The sequence below is a fragment of the Gymnoscopelus braueri genome (genome assembly GCF_963280865.1).
Source record: "Gymnoscopelus braueri genome assembly, chromosome: 5".
Lineage (NCBI taxonomy): Eukaryota > Metazoa > Chordata > Actinopteri > Myctophiformes > Myctophidae > Gymnoscopelus > Gymnoscopelus braueri.
In genome coordinates, this window is record NC_137606.1 from 52,638,439 (window position 1) to 52,655,775 (window position 17,337).

General features: G+C 42.0%; 1 protein-coding gene across 1 annotated transcript in view; it reads left to right on the plus strand.

Annotated features, from left to right (window-relative positions):
* inppl1a (inositol polyphosphate phosphatase-like 1a) overlaps positions 1-17,337 on the plus strand; it is a 73,105-nt gene that overhangs the window by 12,159 nt on the left and 43,609 nt on the right. The window contains exons 2-3 of the mRNA XM_080428661.1: positions 12,018-12,081; positions 17,191-17,337. The exon at positions 17,191-17,337 is cut by the window's right edge and continues 1 nt beyond it. Coding sequence (XP_080284787.1) covers positions 12,018-12,081; positions 17,191-17,337 — 211 coding nt within the window. The remainder of the gene's footprint in view (positions 1-12,017; positions 12,082-17,190) is intronic.

Genomic DNA, 17,337 nt, shown 5'->3' on the forward strand with positions numbered 1-17,337 from the left:
ACGTGCACATTCCAAATTTAAAGGTATCCGTTGGCTTTCTGGCAAATAAGCACTTCACTGTACAATTAGTCTACTGTGAGCGTTTTACTGCACGCTTGTGTGACAAGAAGATTGGTAGCATGCTCCTCCCTGTGTGTGTCGACGAGGCCATTTGGTAGCGGCGTAGATTTTGTTTTTAGAACGGAGGGTAAAATGTAGATGTTTGTCTTAACTTTACTGTATGAAAGCTAATGCTAACTTCAACAGTTGAAGCTAGCATTGGCTTTCACTTTGATTCAGCCAGGAGAGTGATGTCACGGTCACCTGCTTTGTCCCTTCTCAAGCCATCACACAAGCTGTGTGTGTGTGTGTGTGTGTGTGTGTGTGGTGTGTGTGTGTGTGTGTGTGTGTGTGTGTGTGTGTGTGTGTGTGTGTGTGTGTGTGTGTGTGTGTGTGTGTGTGTGTGTGCGTGAAATGCAAAGACATTGACTTGCTTTCAATATTTTCTAGCCTGGAGATGTTAGTGTTAAGAGAGTGTGGCACGTCTAAACACGTAGAGCTGCCACAGGTTCAGCCTGCTGTGTGTGTGTGTATATGAGAGAGAAAAAAACGTGCTATGTGTACCCTTAGGTGTTTACTGTTTATGCTTTTATAATTAATTCCCCTGTAGGTCTAAAATACTAATAATATAATTTGAACTCAAATAAAGTATTTTATGTGTGTGTGTGACTGCGTGTGCGCGTGCAAGGGGAGTGGTAGTCGAAACGAGAATTTAAATGTCAAAGTACTCACAAATGCATATCAACATATCGTCTATGTCGGGGGGGAAACCTCATATGTCCAAAACATTCAAATTCAAAAGTATCAAAAGTAGCAGATCTACAAGCTCGAAACGCGTCGCTTCGCGCCGCGTTTCGAGCTTGTAGATCTGCTACTTTTGATGCTTTTGTGTGACGTAGTGTGATCAAGTAGGGCATTAATTTATGAAAAAACACAAAAAGTTAAAATATGGAGATACGAGGTTTCTGCCCCAACAGCAACAATATAATGTAACCCATGCCCTCTTGTCCCTTAGCTTTGAATTAGCTCTTATTGACTTTTATTTTACATTTGACTGGGGTTTCTTGTGATTGCATTTACTTAACAATGTGTTAGTGTCTGTGATCTGCACTGATAATTATCACACACAGGAAACGTTTAAAATGATATGCACGATGCATGCAGAGAGTTTATAACAGCCAGTGTTGTTATAAACAGTTGAACAATTGAACTACAGTAGCAACTATATGAAAGAATTACATACTACCAAATGACTCATTTTATCAGTGACCTTGTTTTTCTTCTATTACTTCATGGTGAATGAAGAATCCAAAAAACAATGAAATTACTTGACTAAAAACTGCCAAACTGTAGCAAAAATCAGTTTATAAACTCGCACAACTCACAGTATAAACTATGAGTCCTCTATTCAGTCCATGTCCTCAGTACTTCAAAAAGTGTGTGTGTGCGTGTGTGTGCGTTCCGCACTGTGCTCATTTTGGTTCTTGTACTTTCCAACGGAGAAGGGAGGAGAGGAGATGGTGCTCTAAACAGACATGGGACAGAGGAAGTGTGTACCTTCACCACACACCACTGTTTACAACACAATCTCTACCTCAAACACACACACACACACACACACACACACACACACACACACACACACACACACACACACACACACACACACACACACACACACACACACACACACACACACTGATTGGTACACAGTTTGAATTTGACTCATGATTAAACTCAGCGTTGAGTTTTCTCTCTCTCTCTCTCTCTCTCTCTCTCTCTCTCTCTCTCTCTCTCTCTCTCTCTCTCTCTTTCCTGTCTTAAATGTCTCTCCAAGTCTCCATGCTACTGAAACAATAGTATTTACTCCAGTGAAGTGCAGAGAGGTTTATCAACTGTCAGCTGTGCTCAGGGCGTGTTGATTTAAAGACTACGGCGCTCTGGCGACGCTTTAAATGATATGCAGGATGTGTTTTTTTCCCCCCCACTGAGGCAAATTCTGTGCTCCGTGTATGAAAAACATTGTAGCCACAATCACGGATACAGTGTTAGGACTCAAAGAGAACAATAGAGCAGTCGTTCTCATGAAACATTTTCATATCGAGCACCCCTAAATTTATATTTATTTGGCCGTGGACCCTCATCTGAAAATATTTTGCCAGGACCCCCATATAAGATTTGTGTTGTTAAAATGTTCCATAATATTCCACATTTTTCACATGTCACATGCATCTGCTACTTTTGAAAGTAGCAGATGCGACGCGTTTTCAAATAGCTGACGTATATGTGGTTTAAAGTGGTTCAGTTGATTTTGTTGCTATATTAACTCACTTTGATGAGGAAACCTGGAACTCCCTCAAGGACCCCTGGTGGTCCACGGACCCCACTTTAACACATTGACTGCCAGAGTTTATTCATAATGTACTCACCCACTGCCAGGGTTTTTAATCATTTTTTTATAGAAAAAAATTGAATTATTTGTCCGTTTATTTTTTAACATTGAAGTGAATGGATTTTTTTTTAAATTTTTTATTAATTTAATTAATTCGTTGTGAATAACGGAAAAAAATATATACTCAAAAATTAGAGAAACCTTTTAGAAATAAAAAAAAATAAAATAAAAAAATAAAAGGGGAGAATTCTCCCCTTTGGCGGTAAACACCATTGACTGAAAAGGGGAGAATTCTCCCCTTTGGCGGTGAGTGTGTTGAAGTACCACTGCGATAGAGAATTGTCAATGTTTTAATGCTGGACTTGTATAAACAGTGTGGTGAATTATTATCTTGCCTAGTTCTAATTGATCTGTGATTACATATCTCGGCTGATAGATTGATCCATAAATTGGTCATATCCATCTTATATTGAAAAGGAATCGTGATAGTTTTTACAGAATCCCTGGATATAGGCATAGGCCTGTAACAATTATTACATAATCGCCTCATCACCATTATTTGAGATAATCACAATTATTTGGCATAATCCTCTTAATCGTGTTGAAAAATGTTCATAAATCTTTTTTAAATGTTCAAAAATAGCAGAAGTAGCAGATCTACAAGCTTACAGCGTAAGCTTGCAGATCAGCTATTTCCACTACTTTTACGTATTGTGGAGTATAAAATGATGAAATGTCAGTCATTTCTTTGTATTTGTACTGTAAGTTATTTGTCATATCTGTCCTAAAAAAGTCAAACGGAAGAGAAATTACTTTTGTATTCATATGTTCCAGTGTTCAATGCCAAAAACACAATTAAATCGTTAATCGCAATTATTTGTAACGATTAACAATTAACAATTAATCGGCAACATTAAATGTTGTAATCGCGACAGCCCTAAATGCGCGCCATGGCGTGTGGTGAGTTTGCCGATCGGGTTATTTTAGGCGCACAACACCAGTGCACAACGGAGTATAAGTGAACCAGGCTGGTCGTTAGTGTGCCGCATAGACACTGACCTCTAAGCGTCCCTCTCGTGGGTTCGCGTCCAGTTCACGACCTGCCACGTGACCCGTCATGTTTACACCCTCAGGCAGAGTTAAATAAACACAAAGGATTTGACACTGTATGGAGTTTGTGCCACTATCTCCATCTCTCACCTTCTCCCTCCGTCTGTTTTATCTCACATCTCTTCACACAACAACTAGACAGTTCTCACTCACTCACTGTAGTTTCTAAGCTCGCTATTCTCTTGTATTTACAACACAGCCTGATGTGTACAGGTGTGACACACACACACACACACACACACACACACACACACACACACACACACACACACACACACACCTTTCAGTGCTGTTGAGAAAACTAAGGCTGGAGTGTGACGATGGCTATTTCATATATCGGCTCTTATCGTCAAATTCACACCAGTTTTTCTTGCAGTTTTTCCACTAACTGGGTGTGTGTACAAAACATTTGAACCACCCACGGTTGTGTATCCCTGTAGGCGACACCTATTTGATATACGACAGCACGCTTCTGGTTGGCTGCTGCAGAAAGTTGAATTTGTCTCAACTTTGCTGCACCGCTTTTTGCTGGGCATAAGTTCTGTATATCAGCTAGTATGCTCACATCTAGGATGACCTTATTCCAAATAGGAGTGATCTGAAATTAACGGCAGCAACATCAGTTCTCACGCTTGTTCCAATGTGAAACACATGCATTTCCCCCAATCCATCAGCCCTCTCATTCTGCATGGGACGACATAACCTTGTTGAAGCATAAAACTAAAATATATTGAGTGTTAAGGATTTCATGCGAATAATACGTTTTTTTAAAAACCTTATAAAGTCAATGCAAGCTTCCATGGAGCGAAAAAGCAAAAAAGCGAAGCGAAAAAGCGTCTTTTAATTATTCGGAACGAGTCCGAATTTTGCGTATATTCGCATAATCGCCGGTGTGTAATGACCTTTAATCATCAGTCCCTCTATGCTTTAGGAACCGTCAGTCAACTGACCTGGAAAGACTGAAGGGTCAGGACAGAACAAAATCCTGACATGGAATTCTGCACTTAACCGTCATTTAGTTTTGTGTACACACACACACACACACTCACACTCACACTCACACACGCACACGCAAAATAGGACATTTGCATGGCCTGTACTCCATGCCCCCACTGTTCTAAAGACAGGCATAACCAATGCACACACACCAAACAGACACACCTGAATCTATGTCTGGAAAACGGTCAATTCTGTATCTGGTCGTTTAGTTCCTTGTTAATCCAAGTTCATAGGATCACTTAATACTGCACAGAAATGTACACTGTAAAATCACGAGTCTTTGCCATTTTCTTTTAATCGCTTGGATGCATTTCGTGAAACCTCATCCCCAAAACTGTAAAATAAATGATATCAATATTGTGTTTATGAGACTAGATATCGTCTGGGATTTTAGATATTATACTATATTATACTAGATATTTACTTCATTGTAAGATCTAACAGCACTGCGTCCCTCAACCGCTCTGACCTAGGGAAATGGGGAGAGAGTCAGGAAGTGACACACGGCAAAGGTCTGTTTGACTCGCTGTCAGGCTGCATCAGAGCCTATATGTGTGGTATGCGCCTTAACCACTCGGCCTTCGGCGCCCCGCTGATTTGTATTTTTTTATACCAGAAGTGTCGTGCCTAAATCTCATGGAGATATGGAAAGTGCGCGCATGCAGCGTCTCAGTGGGCATAGCATCTCTCTCTCTCTCTCACATTCTTACTTGTATTCTTATATTTGTTTTGTTTTGGCTCTTGACACTTGCTCTTAGCTGTAGCATACCGCCTGTGTTTCATTATTACTGCTGCTGTTGCTGCTATGACACCAGCATCACCGCATTGGGGATTATTATTCGATGCTTCGTTCAGCAGTTTTCAGGGGTTGATTCGCATTGCTTATTCATTTGTATCACCTGTGTGGAGGGAGATCTAAAACATGTAGGATAAGTCATAATCCTGCTTACATTTCTCACCTTCCAAATAATTGCAGCTGCATGGCCACAGGAGCGTCCTCCTGCAACACGAACCCATAGATGGAACGATACAACCCCATGTGTTGTGATCAGGGATGGGACGATAATCGTTTATTATTGTCCTCCATCATACGCTAGGGTGAATTAGCTTTTGTTAGGCTGCAAATTCAGTGCCACTTAAGCCCTCTATACTGTAAAGAGCACATTTCGGTACGCTCTTATTTCACTCACACACAAATTGATTCGCCAAAATAGCAGAAAAGGGTGAAGACGTAAGTGAAGCTGTGAAGTACCCAGTAAGGCAGTGGTTTTCAACCCTTTTCATGTCAGGGACCCCTAAATTGATATACATTTGGCCGCGGACCCCCATCTGAAAATGTTTTCTGCCAGGGACCCCCAGAAGCAAAGATTTGAGTTAAAAATGTTCGCTTTAAAAGATATATATTCAAAGCTATGCACACATTTTCAAGATTTTTCAAAAATAGCAGATCTACAAGCTCATAGCGCGGCACTCGGTGCCGCGCTATGAGCTTGTAGATCTGCTTTTGAATAGCCAAAGCTAAAATGATTTTGATGCTATGTTAACTCATTTTGCTGGGGACCCCCTGGTACCCCCCCAAGGACCACTGGTGGTCCCCGGACCACTGGTTGAGAACCACTGCAGTAAGGCATATAGCCTATATACACGAATCCACGGAGCGCTGCCCTGTAGGGGGCGCCGCCATTGCTGCGGTGTCAGACTCGGGTCAGCTGCTGCTTCACGGTGTCAGTCATTTGCTGTCACTGACTGCTCACGTTACTCTTTTACCTGCTTTTTACTAACACTAACTTTACAAAGATGTACAGAAAATCGGGACGAACCTGTGTAGTTTATGGTGCTCCAACAGCCAAGCAGGTAAAGGGCAGTGGTGGAAAAAGTACTCAAATTCTTTACTTTAGTAAAAGTACCAATACTGCAATATAAAACTACTCTGTTACAAGTAAAAGTCCAGAATTCAAAATTTACTTGAGTAAAAGTACAAAAGTATTGGCATCAAAATGTACTTAAAGTACCAAAAGTAAAAGTACTAAATATTTGAAAATAGCAGATCTACAAGCTCACAACGCGTCGCGATGCGACGCGTTGTGAGCTTGTAGATCGGCTATTTTCAAATAGCCTATGTATAAAATAGGGTTAAACTGATTAAGGTATGTTTCATTATATCATAATTTATATCTGAAAAGTAACTAGTAACTAAAGTTTTCAAATAAATGTAGTGGAGTAAAAGTACAATATTTGCCTCTGAAATGTAGTGGAGTAGAAGTAAAAGTATTGGAAATTGGAAATACTCAAGTAAAGTACAAATACCTCAACATTTTACTTAAGTACAGTACTTAAGTAAATGTACTTAGTTACTTTCCACCACTGGTAAAGGGTAACGTCAACAGACGGACAGAACCACAGCAGAAGCTGATGAGTCTGACACCGCAGCAATGGCGGCGCCACCTACAGGGCAGCGCTCCGTGGATTCGTGTATAGACTTGGTGCACCGATATGTACGTGTGTGTGTGTGTGTGTGTGTGTGTGTGTCTGTCTGTACTGTATGTGTGTTTGCGGTCCATAAAGCTGTGTGAAGCTTTAATTACAGAACGGTCTCATCAGTTGTGTCGGCAACAACCCACATTAGCACTCGGCATGCCACAATCAGTGTTGCCAAATTCTGTGAGAGAAACAAGCAACCAGGTCTAGGAAAACCAGCCCAAAAGAAGCGACTATGGGCCACATGAGCATTTTAACATGTACATCGGCTATTTGAAAATAGCAGATCTACAAGCTCACAACGCGTCGCGATAGATCGGCTATTTTCAAATAAAATCTTGCGGGGAAATTATAATAAGCAGATCTGGCAACCCTGGCCACAATGACATAACAACCAACCATTCTATTAAATCTTCCTCCTCAGGGAGGCACGGTGGCGCAGTCGGTAGCGCTGTCGCCTCACAGCTAGAAGGTCCTGGGTTCGATTCCCGCCGGGGGACACTGTGGGCGCTGGGGGCGTGTCTTCTCCTCCGCGTCATCAGCGCCCATACCCTAGGTGGGGTTGGTGAAAGGGCCTACTCTGTGTGGAGTTTGCATGTTCTCCCCGTGTCTCCTAGGGTAGTTAATACCCTCACAAAAACATGTAGTAATCCTGGTCACTAAACTGCCTCCCCCTGGTCAGCCGGGGCGCCTGATGGAGGGGAAGGGAACTGGTTGGAATAACGTGTTCCTTCCACGCGCTACGTCCAACCAGGGAAACTCTCCCCTGTCAGGTGACAAGAAGGTCAGTTGGCTCTCATGCATTGAAGGAAGCATGAGCTCGGCCCTGGCCTCCCTACTGTGGGGGACTGGTGTAGTGCTGGTGTAGGGCGGGTGTAGCGCCCAGGATCACTTAGGAAATTGGCACCGGGTGAAAAAAATGGTTTACAAAAATCGCGGGATAAAAAATGTAGTAAAAAAAAAATCTTCCTCCTCAGTGGATACATATATTGATCTGAAATTGATTGAAGTTGATTTTTTTAAAGATTTTGTTTTGGGGCTTTCATGACTTTATTATTGATAGGACAGTAGGCTGACAGGAAATGGGGAGAGAGATTGGGGAGTGACACGCGAGTGACAAAGGCCGTCGGGATCGGGGACTCGAACCCGCGACGCGCTGCGCAGCCTAGGTGCCCAGACCGCTACGCGAGAGGTCTGGGCCACTTTTCCCCCGAAGTTGATCTGTAGTGCCAGTTGCAGTCTCAAGTCTACAGTGTACACATACAGTAGTTTGGGTGCCTGCACTTAGAAACCCGCTGGACCCTCACAGATCTGTAAGGTCCACTTTTTCAAATAACAGAGGATTTTACAATGTGGATTTGATTGATGGGATACTTTATTAGTAAAAAATCTAAAACTGCACGGAGGTACAGTAAAACATTTGGGATAAAACATAAAAACTTTGTTTCCTATGTATTCAATTCATAGGACCACAATTCGGCGGCAGTGTATGACCCCCCTCATTATTTCAGTGGTATTTAAAAATATATCTCCACTCGTAGTTTTCTGAGAGATGCTTTTTCCAGGACACTTTTGAAAGAAGCCAGTGATTCACATCCTTTAATCCATTCAATCCGGGAACGCATCTGTGTCATTTTAGATTTCTTAGGGACCAGTCAAAAAAAAAAAATCATAATAAAATCACCCACTGCCAGGGTTTTTAATCATTTTTTTATAGAAACAATGTGAATTATTTGTCCGTTTATTTTTTAACATTGAAGTGAATGGATTTTTTTTTTTTTTTTTTTAATTCGTTAGGGTTATAAATTTATACTCAAAAATTAGAGAAACTTTTTAGGAATTCAAAAACAGAAAAAAAAAATGAGTGTTTTTCATCAAACTCAATTTCTCACTATTGGGTTAGAAATAAGCAGATTGTTCTCATTGTACTTACCAAAGATCTACGTACTGCATTCACCGTGATGTAAAGACGCCGTGAGCTCTCTCGTCCCCGTCTGCCGTCCGAATGACAGATCAGGTGGATCATTTCGGAGAGTTCTGCGCTTTTATCCCATGTCAATTTGTATATTCTTCTGCAGCACTATGGGCAACGTCTGTTGTTTTACATGCGCTTTAGAAATAAAATGTACTTACTTAAGCATAAGCTATCATGCAAACGGAAGACATCTGCAATTGTATTTAGGGAAATTCTTTAAAATAATCCAAACTTAACCTGCATTACAGGACATGTTTTGGTCCTGTGTAAGGCAGTGAGAGAACCCCCCCCCCCCCCCCCCACTAGCAAAAGTAGCCTAGTTAAAGTAATACTAGGTAACGTTTTCAACAAAACTAAAGTTAAATTGTATATCTTTTGCGAGTGGCAAAAGTTTCACAACACCCACTCCATGAATTTCACCCCCGGAAGCCTTTTATTTATATATTTTCTATTGAACGTGTACGGGGGGGACTTTCCCGGGAAAATGACGTTCCTGGCCAACGTCATGACGTCGTGGCCGACGTCCTCAGGAACTACCGCAACGGTTTCCTGTTTGGCCAGGAACTACCGCGCTATTAACAAAAAGGAACCTCTCGCTGATTTTAAGATAATGTAGGATTGGAAGATCGAAAAAGAACAGAAAAAGAAAGCACAGCTCATGGTAACTAATGCTCCACTGGCTAAGAGAAACGATCCGTAGATAGTATAAAACAATTAAAAGATCGCTTTTTGAAACGCTTCCGGCTTCCGGTGAAAACGAATGGAATTCTGGGTAATCGAGGACTAGGGAAATTGTATGCAGTGACGGTAGTGACCAGCAGAGGTTGCTAAAAATCGTTATTTGTGATTCTGCATTGTACAACTTTAACATAGCATCACAATTATTTAAACGACTTTATCCATTTATATCTTGGTTATTCAAAAATAGCAGATCTACAAACTCACAGCGCGTCACTTCGTGCCAGCTTGCAATATTTTTGAAAATATTTCAAAAATATATTTTAGATAATAAATGAGATTTTGATTTTTGGACACTTTAGAATAATTGTGATTTTACAAAAAAAAACTAATCTTCTTTTCTGGGGGTCTCTGGCACAAAACATTTTCAGAGGGGCGTCCGTGGCCATATATATATGTCAATTTGGGGGTCCTTGGCACGAAAAAGTTTGAGAACCACTGCACTAGCGATCATGTTTATTCTAAAATTCCGTTTTTTTATGCTTTAATTTCCTCCACCTTTTAGATTAATCAGATTTTAGATCAATGCTGACTGAGTGCATCTCAATCCACACCCGTCCATTTATGTCGTTAGTCTGTCGGGTAGAAACCTCCTTTCTCCAAGTTGTTGTGTTTTTTCGTAAATTAAAGCCCTAGTTGATCACACTACAGCGTCACACAAAAGCTTTTGCTATTTTTGAATTTGAATGCTGAAAAGTAACACCCAACCAAGACGATATGTGTCATGTGACACACGTTATAGACACATCTTCTAGTCTTCCATCATACATTTTGTTGGATGGTTTGATAATAACATCGTTCCAGAGTCAGACAGGCCAAGGGAAAGATAAGCAAACAAATGATTCTTTGAGAACTGATCATTTCTTATTCAAAACATTTAAATTGAGCAGGAATAGCAGTGCTGCTTCTCTGTCCCAGATTAGCTTTTTGTAATCGTTAGCCCAGTTGAACCAGTGTCGGTGATGGTCTATGGTCATTCTGGACCGGTCTTTGATTTAGGATAAATACATATCATTTTAGGGGTCCTTGACACGAAAAAAGTTTGAGAACCACTGATATTATAGCAACATTTAGCAGGATTTAGAAGACTTTCGTAGAATCCCCAGAAGCAAAGATTTGAGTTAAAAATGTTCGCTTTAAAAAAACATATATTCAAAGAATAGCACAAATTTTCACGATTTTTCAAAAGAATCCTGGTCCTAATGGGTTAATTCATGTGTACATAGTACTTTATTTTGCGTGCAATGACTTACCCAAATGAACAGCTGTGTCAATGCGAATGGGAAATGTAAATAGCCAGTACTAGAGGAAAATAAACAATCTGTTTTGGAATTGAAATGAGAATAGCATCTGCACCATGACAACTGTGTTTAGTGTTTTGCATTCTGTGCAAACAATGAGAAGTGAAACAATGTGTTGGCCAATTTGATGATGTAGGGTTTTGAGGCACTGATGATAAAGCTGACTGGAGTCCACCATGGCTCCATACCAGGCCCCCTTCTGTTTTCGCTCTAAGCTACATTTTGTTTCCCGAACATAGCTGATCTACAAGCCCCCCAAACGCTTCATGACACAACGTGTAGATTGTCTATTTTCGCCGAATGTTCAGCCTGGAACAGGGACGCCAGGGTTCAAGTGGTTAAGAGAATGAGTTTAAAATATTGTAACTCGGGGTGTATGAATGGAACCAAAAAGGTCCATTCGGTTTTATTTGTACACTCACTATTATTTTACTGTGCATCTGTTTTGATTTATAATGACGTGTGTTCTGGTCTTTATTTTGTACTCTACTGTATTGTATTGTATTTTACTGATTATAAGCTCAAGCCTGCATACTGTATATACTGATGGACAGCGACAGGTTGAACATTCACCGCTGTCCCCCCTCACACACACACACACACACACACACACACACACACACACACTCATAATCAATATGGAATTTTCTCATGGAATTTGTCAGTTTGGATGAAGAATTTGCCATGAAGGAACTCTCTCCCTTTCTCAGAGGCAGACTCTCTCTCTCACTCTTTGCTTACTCTCTAGGTCTCTCTCTTTCTCTCTGTCTTTCCCTCTCTCTCACTCTCTCTCACTCTCTCTCACTCTCTCTTGCTTACTTTCTCAATTCAATGCAAAGGGCTTTATTGGCATGGCAAACCTAAGTTAACCGGGCCAAAGCCATTGTGAATGAAAATCAAAGTAAAGTGTGTAGTGTGTACAATTGAAATATGGGCCTGCTAAATAAAATAAGATGATAAAACGTAAAAATGTCTTTCTCTCTAGGTTTCAGAAGCATGTCCACACGTACAGAATCCTTCCAGATGAAGAGGGGTTTCTGGCTGTACAGGTACACACACACACACACACACACACACTGCATGAAAAGAGGCATTAATGGGCAAATTCGGGCAATTGCAGTTGCTCAGTAAACCCGCAGTTTGCTGGTGTTTTTGTATGTCATTGGAAATTTACAGTTGAAAATGTTTACTGTGAAATTTGTCTATATACATTTGGAAATCAGTGATTTACCGTTCCTCTGCCAGACAAAGACCCAGCAGGAGACTGGCCATTTCCTTTGACATCCAAATTCACTCTTTGTTTAAAGAGGGGGTCTCTCTCTCCCTCTCCCCATTGCCAAAGCAAAAATGGAACAAAACTAAAATATAATTTTCAATATTTTTGTTAAGGGCTTAATTTGTTAATCTTTTTTTTTGTATAATCTAAGTGAATAAGAACATTTCCCATATCTGTTCCCAAGAATACAATAGTAATGTAGATGTCGGGATGAGGGGTGATGAGGACAGGTTAACAGGAAGAGGGTGTTTTATCAAGCAAGAGATTTTCAGGTTTAAAAAATTGGTGCAGAGTGTTGACTTTGGGTTCCTTCGCTGTGCTGGGTCCTCTTTTTTTTGGGTTCACTTAGTTTTGTCTTTAATGAACATGAAGATGTGTATTGCTGTTGGAATGTTGCCATATAAAGCAGGGTTCCCGCGGGTCCTTAAAAAGTCTTAAATTGTCTTAAAAAAAATATCGGGAATTTAAGGTCTTAATTTGTCTTAAATTTGACCGTAGGTATTAAATTTGAAGGTTATGTTTTTAAGGCTCATGGGAAAATGAAAGCCATAAACATTTGTGCGTATTCTAGTGTTGAATTTTCCATAAAGATATATTATCAGTACGCTCCTCCATCTCTCCCATTGTGTTGAGAGCGGGTGAGAGACGCACACACAGCAGTCAGTGTGTGTTCCATAGGCTGATAGCCCCGCCCTCCCCTGTCTCTCTTCTCCTTCTCTCAGTCACTCACTCAGCTGGAGTTGACGAGATTGTCTCGTTGCCCGGCCGTCAGCGCTGCAGTGTCGCTCGTTAATTAATTTGCTCCAGGTGTCTGTGTAAGCTCAGAAGCTCATTTAAGTGGACATTGGGCAAAATCAGAGCCCCCGTGACCGTTTTGGTTGATAAAGATAGCAGTAGTTGTAGTTGAGCACTGTTTGGCAGTAGCCTACTTGTTGCTACAGAGCATGCTAATGAATGCTAAGTGCTAACAACAAATGTATGCTATATAACGGATGTCACTGGTTACAATGTGGAATAGAAACGACGGACGCTTCCCCCTCAGCTGTCATCAGGCAACAGTTTCAAGTGATAAGAAAATGTTTGACTGATCAGAAGTAAATCAACTTGGATGCTGTTGTGACACACACACACACACACACACACACACACACACACACACACACACACACACACACACACACACACACACACACACACACACACACACACACACACACACACACACACAGTTTGAGCCTTCACTTGCTGTGCTGCTGCGCAACAGGGCAGATCTCCACCAGGCCAGGTGGCCCTACCCAGGCCCATGAAATTGATAGGCAGTCTACAGTAGCCAATTAGAATGCAATCTGCTAAAACTGACTCATACACTAATACAGAACCATATATAGGCTAAATATTGTCTCTGACTCTCTGTCGGTTGGGAAAACTGTTCCTTTTATTTTAAAACAATTTCAAATGGTGAAAAAAGCCTATCTACAAGCTATAATTATTAAAAATTAAGAAATACTATATTTTAAATAGTGAAAAATACAGAAAATAGGGGAAATACATAAAATCTCTAATCTGTGATTCTAATGTGATTAATGTGACCCCTACAGTCAGTGAAGTCCAGGGCTGAATGTGACAAATATTGAGACAAATAGGCTATAACCCAATACATAATTTTATTAAATAAATTGGTTATATTTTACAGATAGTTACACTATTCTTGTACTATATTAAAATTAAATCATCCTTAACCTTCAGGTTAATTCATTATTTCCGTGGACTTAAAAATCATCGTTTTTTTTTATGGCCTTCTTTTTGATTGGCCTTTTACAGGCCCTACCAGCCTGTAGGGGGAGGTAGAGAGGGAGGTAGAGAGTAACATATTATGATACCAGCCTGTAGGGGGAGGTAGAGAGTCACATTATAATACCAGCCTGTAGGGGGAGGTAGAGAGTCACATTATAATACCAGCCTGTAGGGGGAGGTAAAGAGTCACATTATAATAACCAGCCTGTAGGGGGAGGTAGAGAGTAACCTATTATAATACCAGCCTGTAGGGGGAGGTAGAGAGTAACATATTATATTACCAGCCTGTAGGGGGAGGTAGAGAGTAATATATTATAATACCAGCCTGTAGGGAGAGGTAGAGAGTAACATATCATAATACCAGCCTGTAGGGGGAGGTAGAGAGTAATATATTATAATAGCAGCCTGTAGGGGGAGGTAGAGAGTAACATATTATAATACCAGCCTGTAGGGGGAGGTAGAGAGTAACCTATTATAATACCAGCCTGTAGGGGGAGGTAGAGAGTAACATATTATAATACCAGCCTGTAGGGGGAGGTAGAGAGTAATATATTATAATACCAGCCTGTAGGGAGAGGTAGAGAGTAACATATCATAATACCAGCCTGTAGGGGGAGGTAGAGAGTAACATATAATACCAGCCTGTAGGGGGAGTCAGAGAGTAACATATTATAATAGCAGCCTGTAGGGGGAGGTAGAGAGTAACATATTATAATAGCAGCCTGTAGGGGGAGGTAGAGAGTAACATATTATAATACCAGCCTGTAGGGGGAGGTAGAGAGTAACATATTATAATACCAGCCTGTAGGGGGAGGTATTATATCGGTGCCGCGCTATGAGCTTGTAGATCTGCTATTTTTGAATACCCAAAAATCTTAAAATGACACAGATGCGTTCCCGGTCTTAATGGATTAATAGAAGTTTTACCACCCGCTGGCCTGCACTCCCATTAGCCAATTTCAATATAGGAAGACATTGTTGCGACATTTATTTGGGTCTTAAATTACATTTGTTGAGGTCTTAAAAAGGTCTTAAAAAGTCTTAAATTTGACTTTCAAAATGGTGCAAGAACCCTGTAAAGAGTCTCTCTCTCTCTCTCTCCCCAAATGAGCTTAATCAGCAATAAAACACAGGTTTGGCAGGTTTACGTTGCAAAAATGGAACAAAACAATATAATTTTTTTTCAATATCTTTGTTAATCTATGTTTTTTAAATAATCTAAATCTAAAAAGTAATTTAACTCGTCTAAATCTTAACTATGGTCTTTTGAAAAAAATCACATTGCAATGCTTTGTATAATGTAGGGCTTAATTTGTTAATCTATGTTTTTTTATGTATACTCTTAATCTAAATCTAAATCTTAACTAAAGTTACTCACACACTCACACACACACACACACACACACACACACACACACACACACACACACAACAAATGAGGAGCTTTGGTGTCTGTTCATGATAATGTGTGTGTGTGTGTGTGTGTGTGTGAGTGAAAACTGAATTTGCTCCAGTAGCAGCTGGAAAGCAGTGCTCTCGCTCGATCTCGATCTCTTTCTCTCTCTCACACACACACACACACACACACACACACACACACACACACACACACACACACACACACACACACACACACACACACACACACACACACACACACACACACACACAGCAGTCTTTGTGCTCCCTGCCCAACAGCTGTGAAGTCCCCCCCCCCTCCACAAACCCCCTTGCCCGCCAACACACACACATACATACCACACACACACACACGCACACACGCACACACACACACACACACCCTCCAGACTGTCCTTGTGGCCACATCAGAGGCATGTGTCTGTCACGCTCCTAATGATAATGTTGGGGTTCACCCAGACCCCTTAACGTCCATAAAGAGCTGTTGGGTGGGGGGGGGGGGCGGGGGGGGGTTGTCTGGTACTTTTTAACCACTTGAACCCCAGCGTCCATATTCTGGGGGAGGAGGGGGAAACATCAGCCAAAAATAGCCGATCTACAGGCGATCTACGCGCCGCGCTTTGAGCTTGTAGATCGGCTATTTTTGGCGAAGAGATTTGGTGGAGACTGGGGGGTAAAAGGCGGTCTGAGTAGAGTTGTAACTCAAGTCCGGTTTTCTCAGACTACAGAGGATTTAAGTGGCTAAACACAACTGGTATGATTTATTATGCTGTTTTTGGGGCTCCCTGGGGGTTTCAGTGACATCACGCTTTGTTTGTTCTGTGTCGTCACGTCTGGATTATTATTCAGTGTGATTTTATTCATGTACTGTACAGTATACATTAAGAATAAAGAGAACCTGTTGGACCTTACATTTCTCTCTTCGTCTTTCCACACCTCCCTCATCTCTCTCTCTACCTCTCTACTTCTCTACCTCTCACTCTCTTTCTACCTCTCTACCTCTCTCTATTTACCTCTCTGTCTCCCTCCCTCCCTCTCTGTCTCCCTCTCTCTCTGTCTCCCTCTCTCTCTGTCTTCCTCCCTCTCTCTGTCTCTCTCCCCCTCTCTCTCTGTCTACCTCCCCCTCTCTCTCCTTCTCCTTCTCTTCCCCTCCCTCCCCCTCTCTCTCTCCCTCTCATTCCGTCTCTTTCTCTCTCCCCCTGTCCCTCTCTCCCTCCCTCCCACTCTCTCTCTATCCCTACTCTCTCCCCCCCTCCCTTCCTCTTGTCTTCATCTCTCTCTCCCTCTGTGTCTCTCTGCCTCCCTCCGCCCTCCTTCTCCCTCTCCCCCTCCCTCTGTCTCTGTTTCTCTCTCTCTCTCCGTCTCTGACTCTCTCTCTCCGACCCTGTCTCTCCCCCTCCCTCCCTCTCTCTCTCTCTCCGTCCCTGTCTCTCTCCCCTCCCCCTCCCTCTCTCTCTCTCTCTCCGTCCCTGTCTCTCTCTCCCTCCCCCTCCCTCTCTCTCTCTCTCTCCGTCTCTGACTCTCTCTCTCCGTCCCTGTCTCTCCCCCTCCCCCTCCCTCTCTCTCTCTCTCCGTCCCTGTCTCTCCCCCTCCCCCTCCCCCTCCCTCTCTCTCTCTCTCCGTCCCTGTCTCTCCCCCCCCCCCCCCTCCCCCTCTCTCTCTCTCTCAGACATCTCAGGGGGTTCAGCCGAAGCGCTTCAAGACGTTACCAGAGTTGGTGTTGTTGTACCTGCAGCCCAGTCAGGGTCTGGTCACCACGCTGCTGTACGCCGTGGACAGGGAGGAGACCCCGCTCACTGACGACAGGGACTACTCA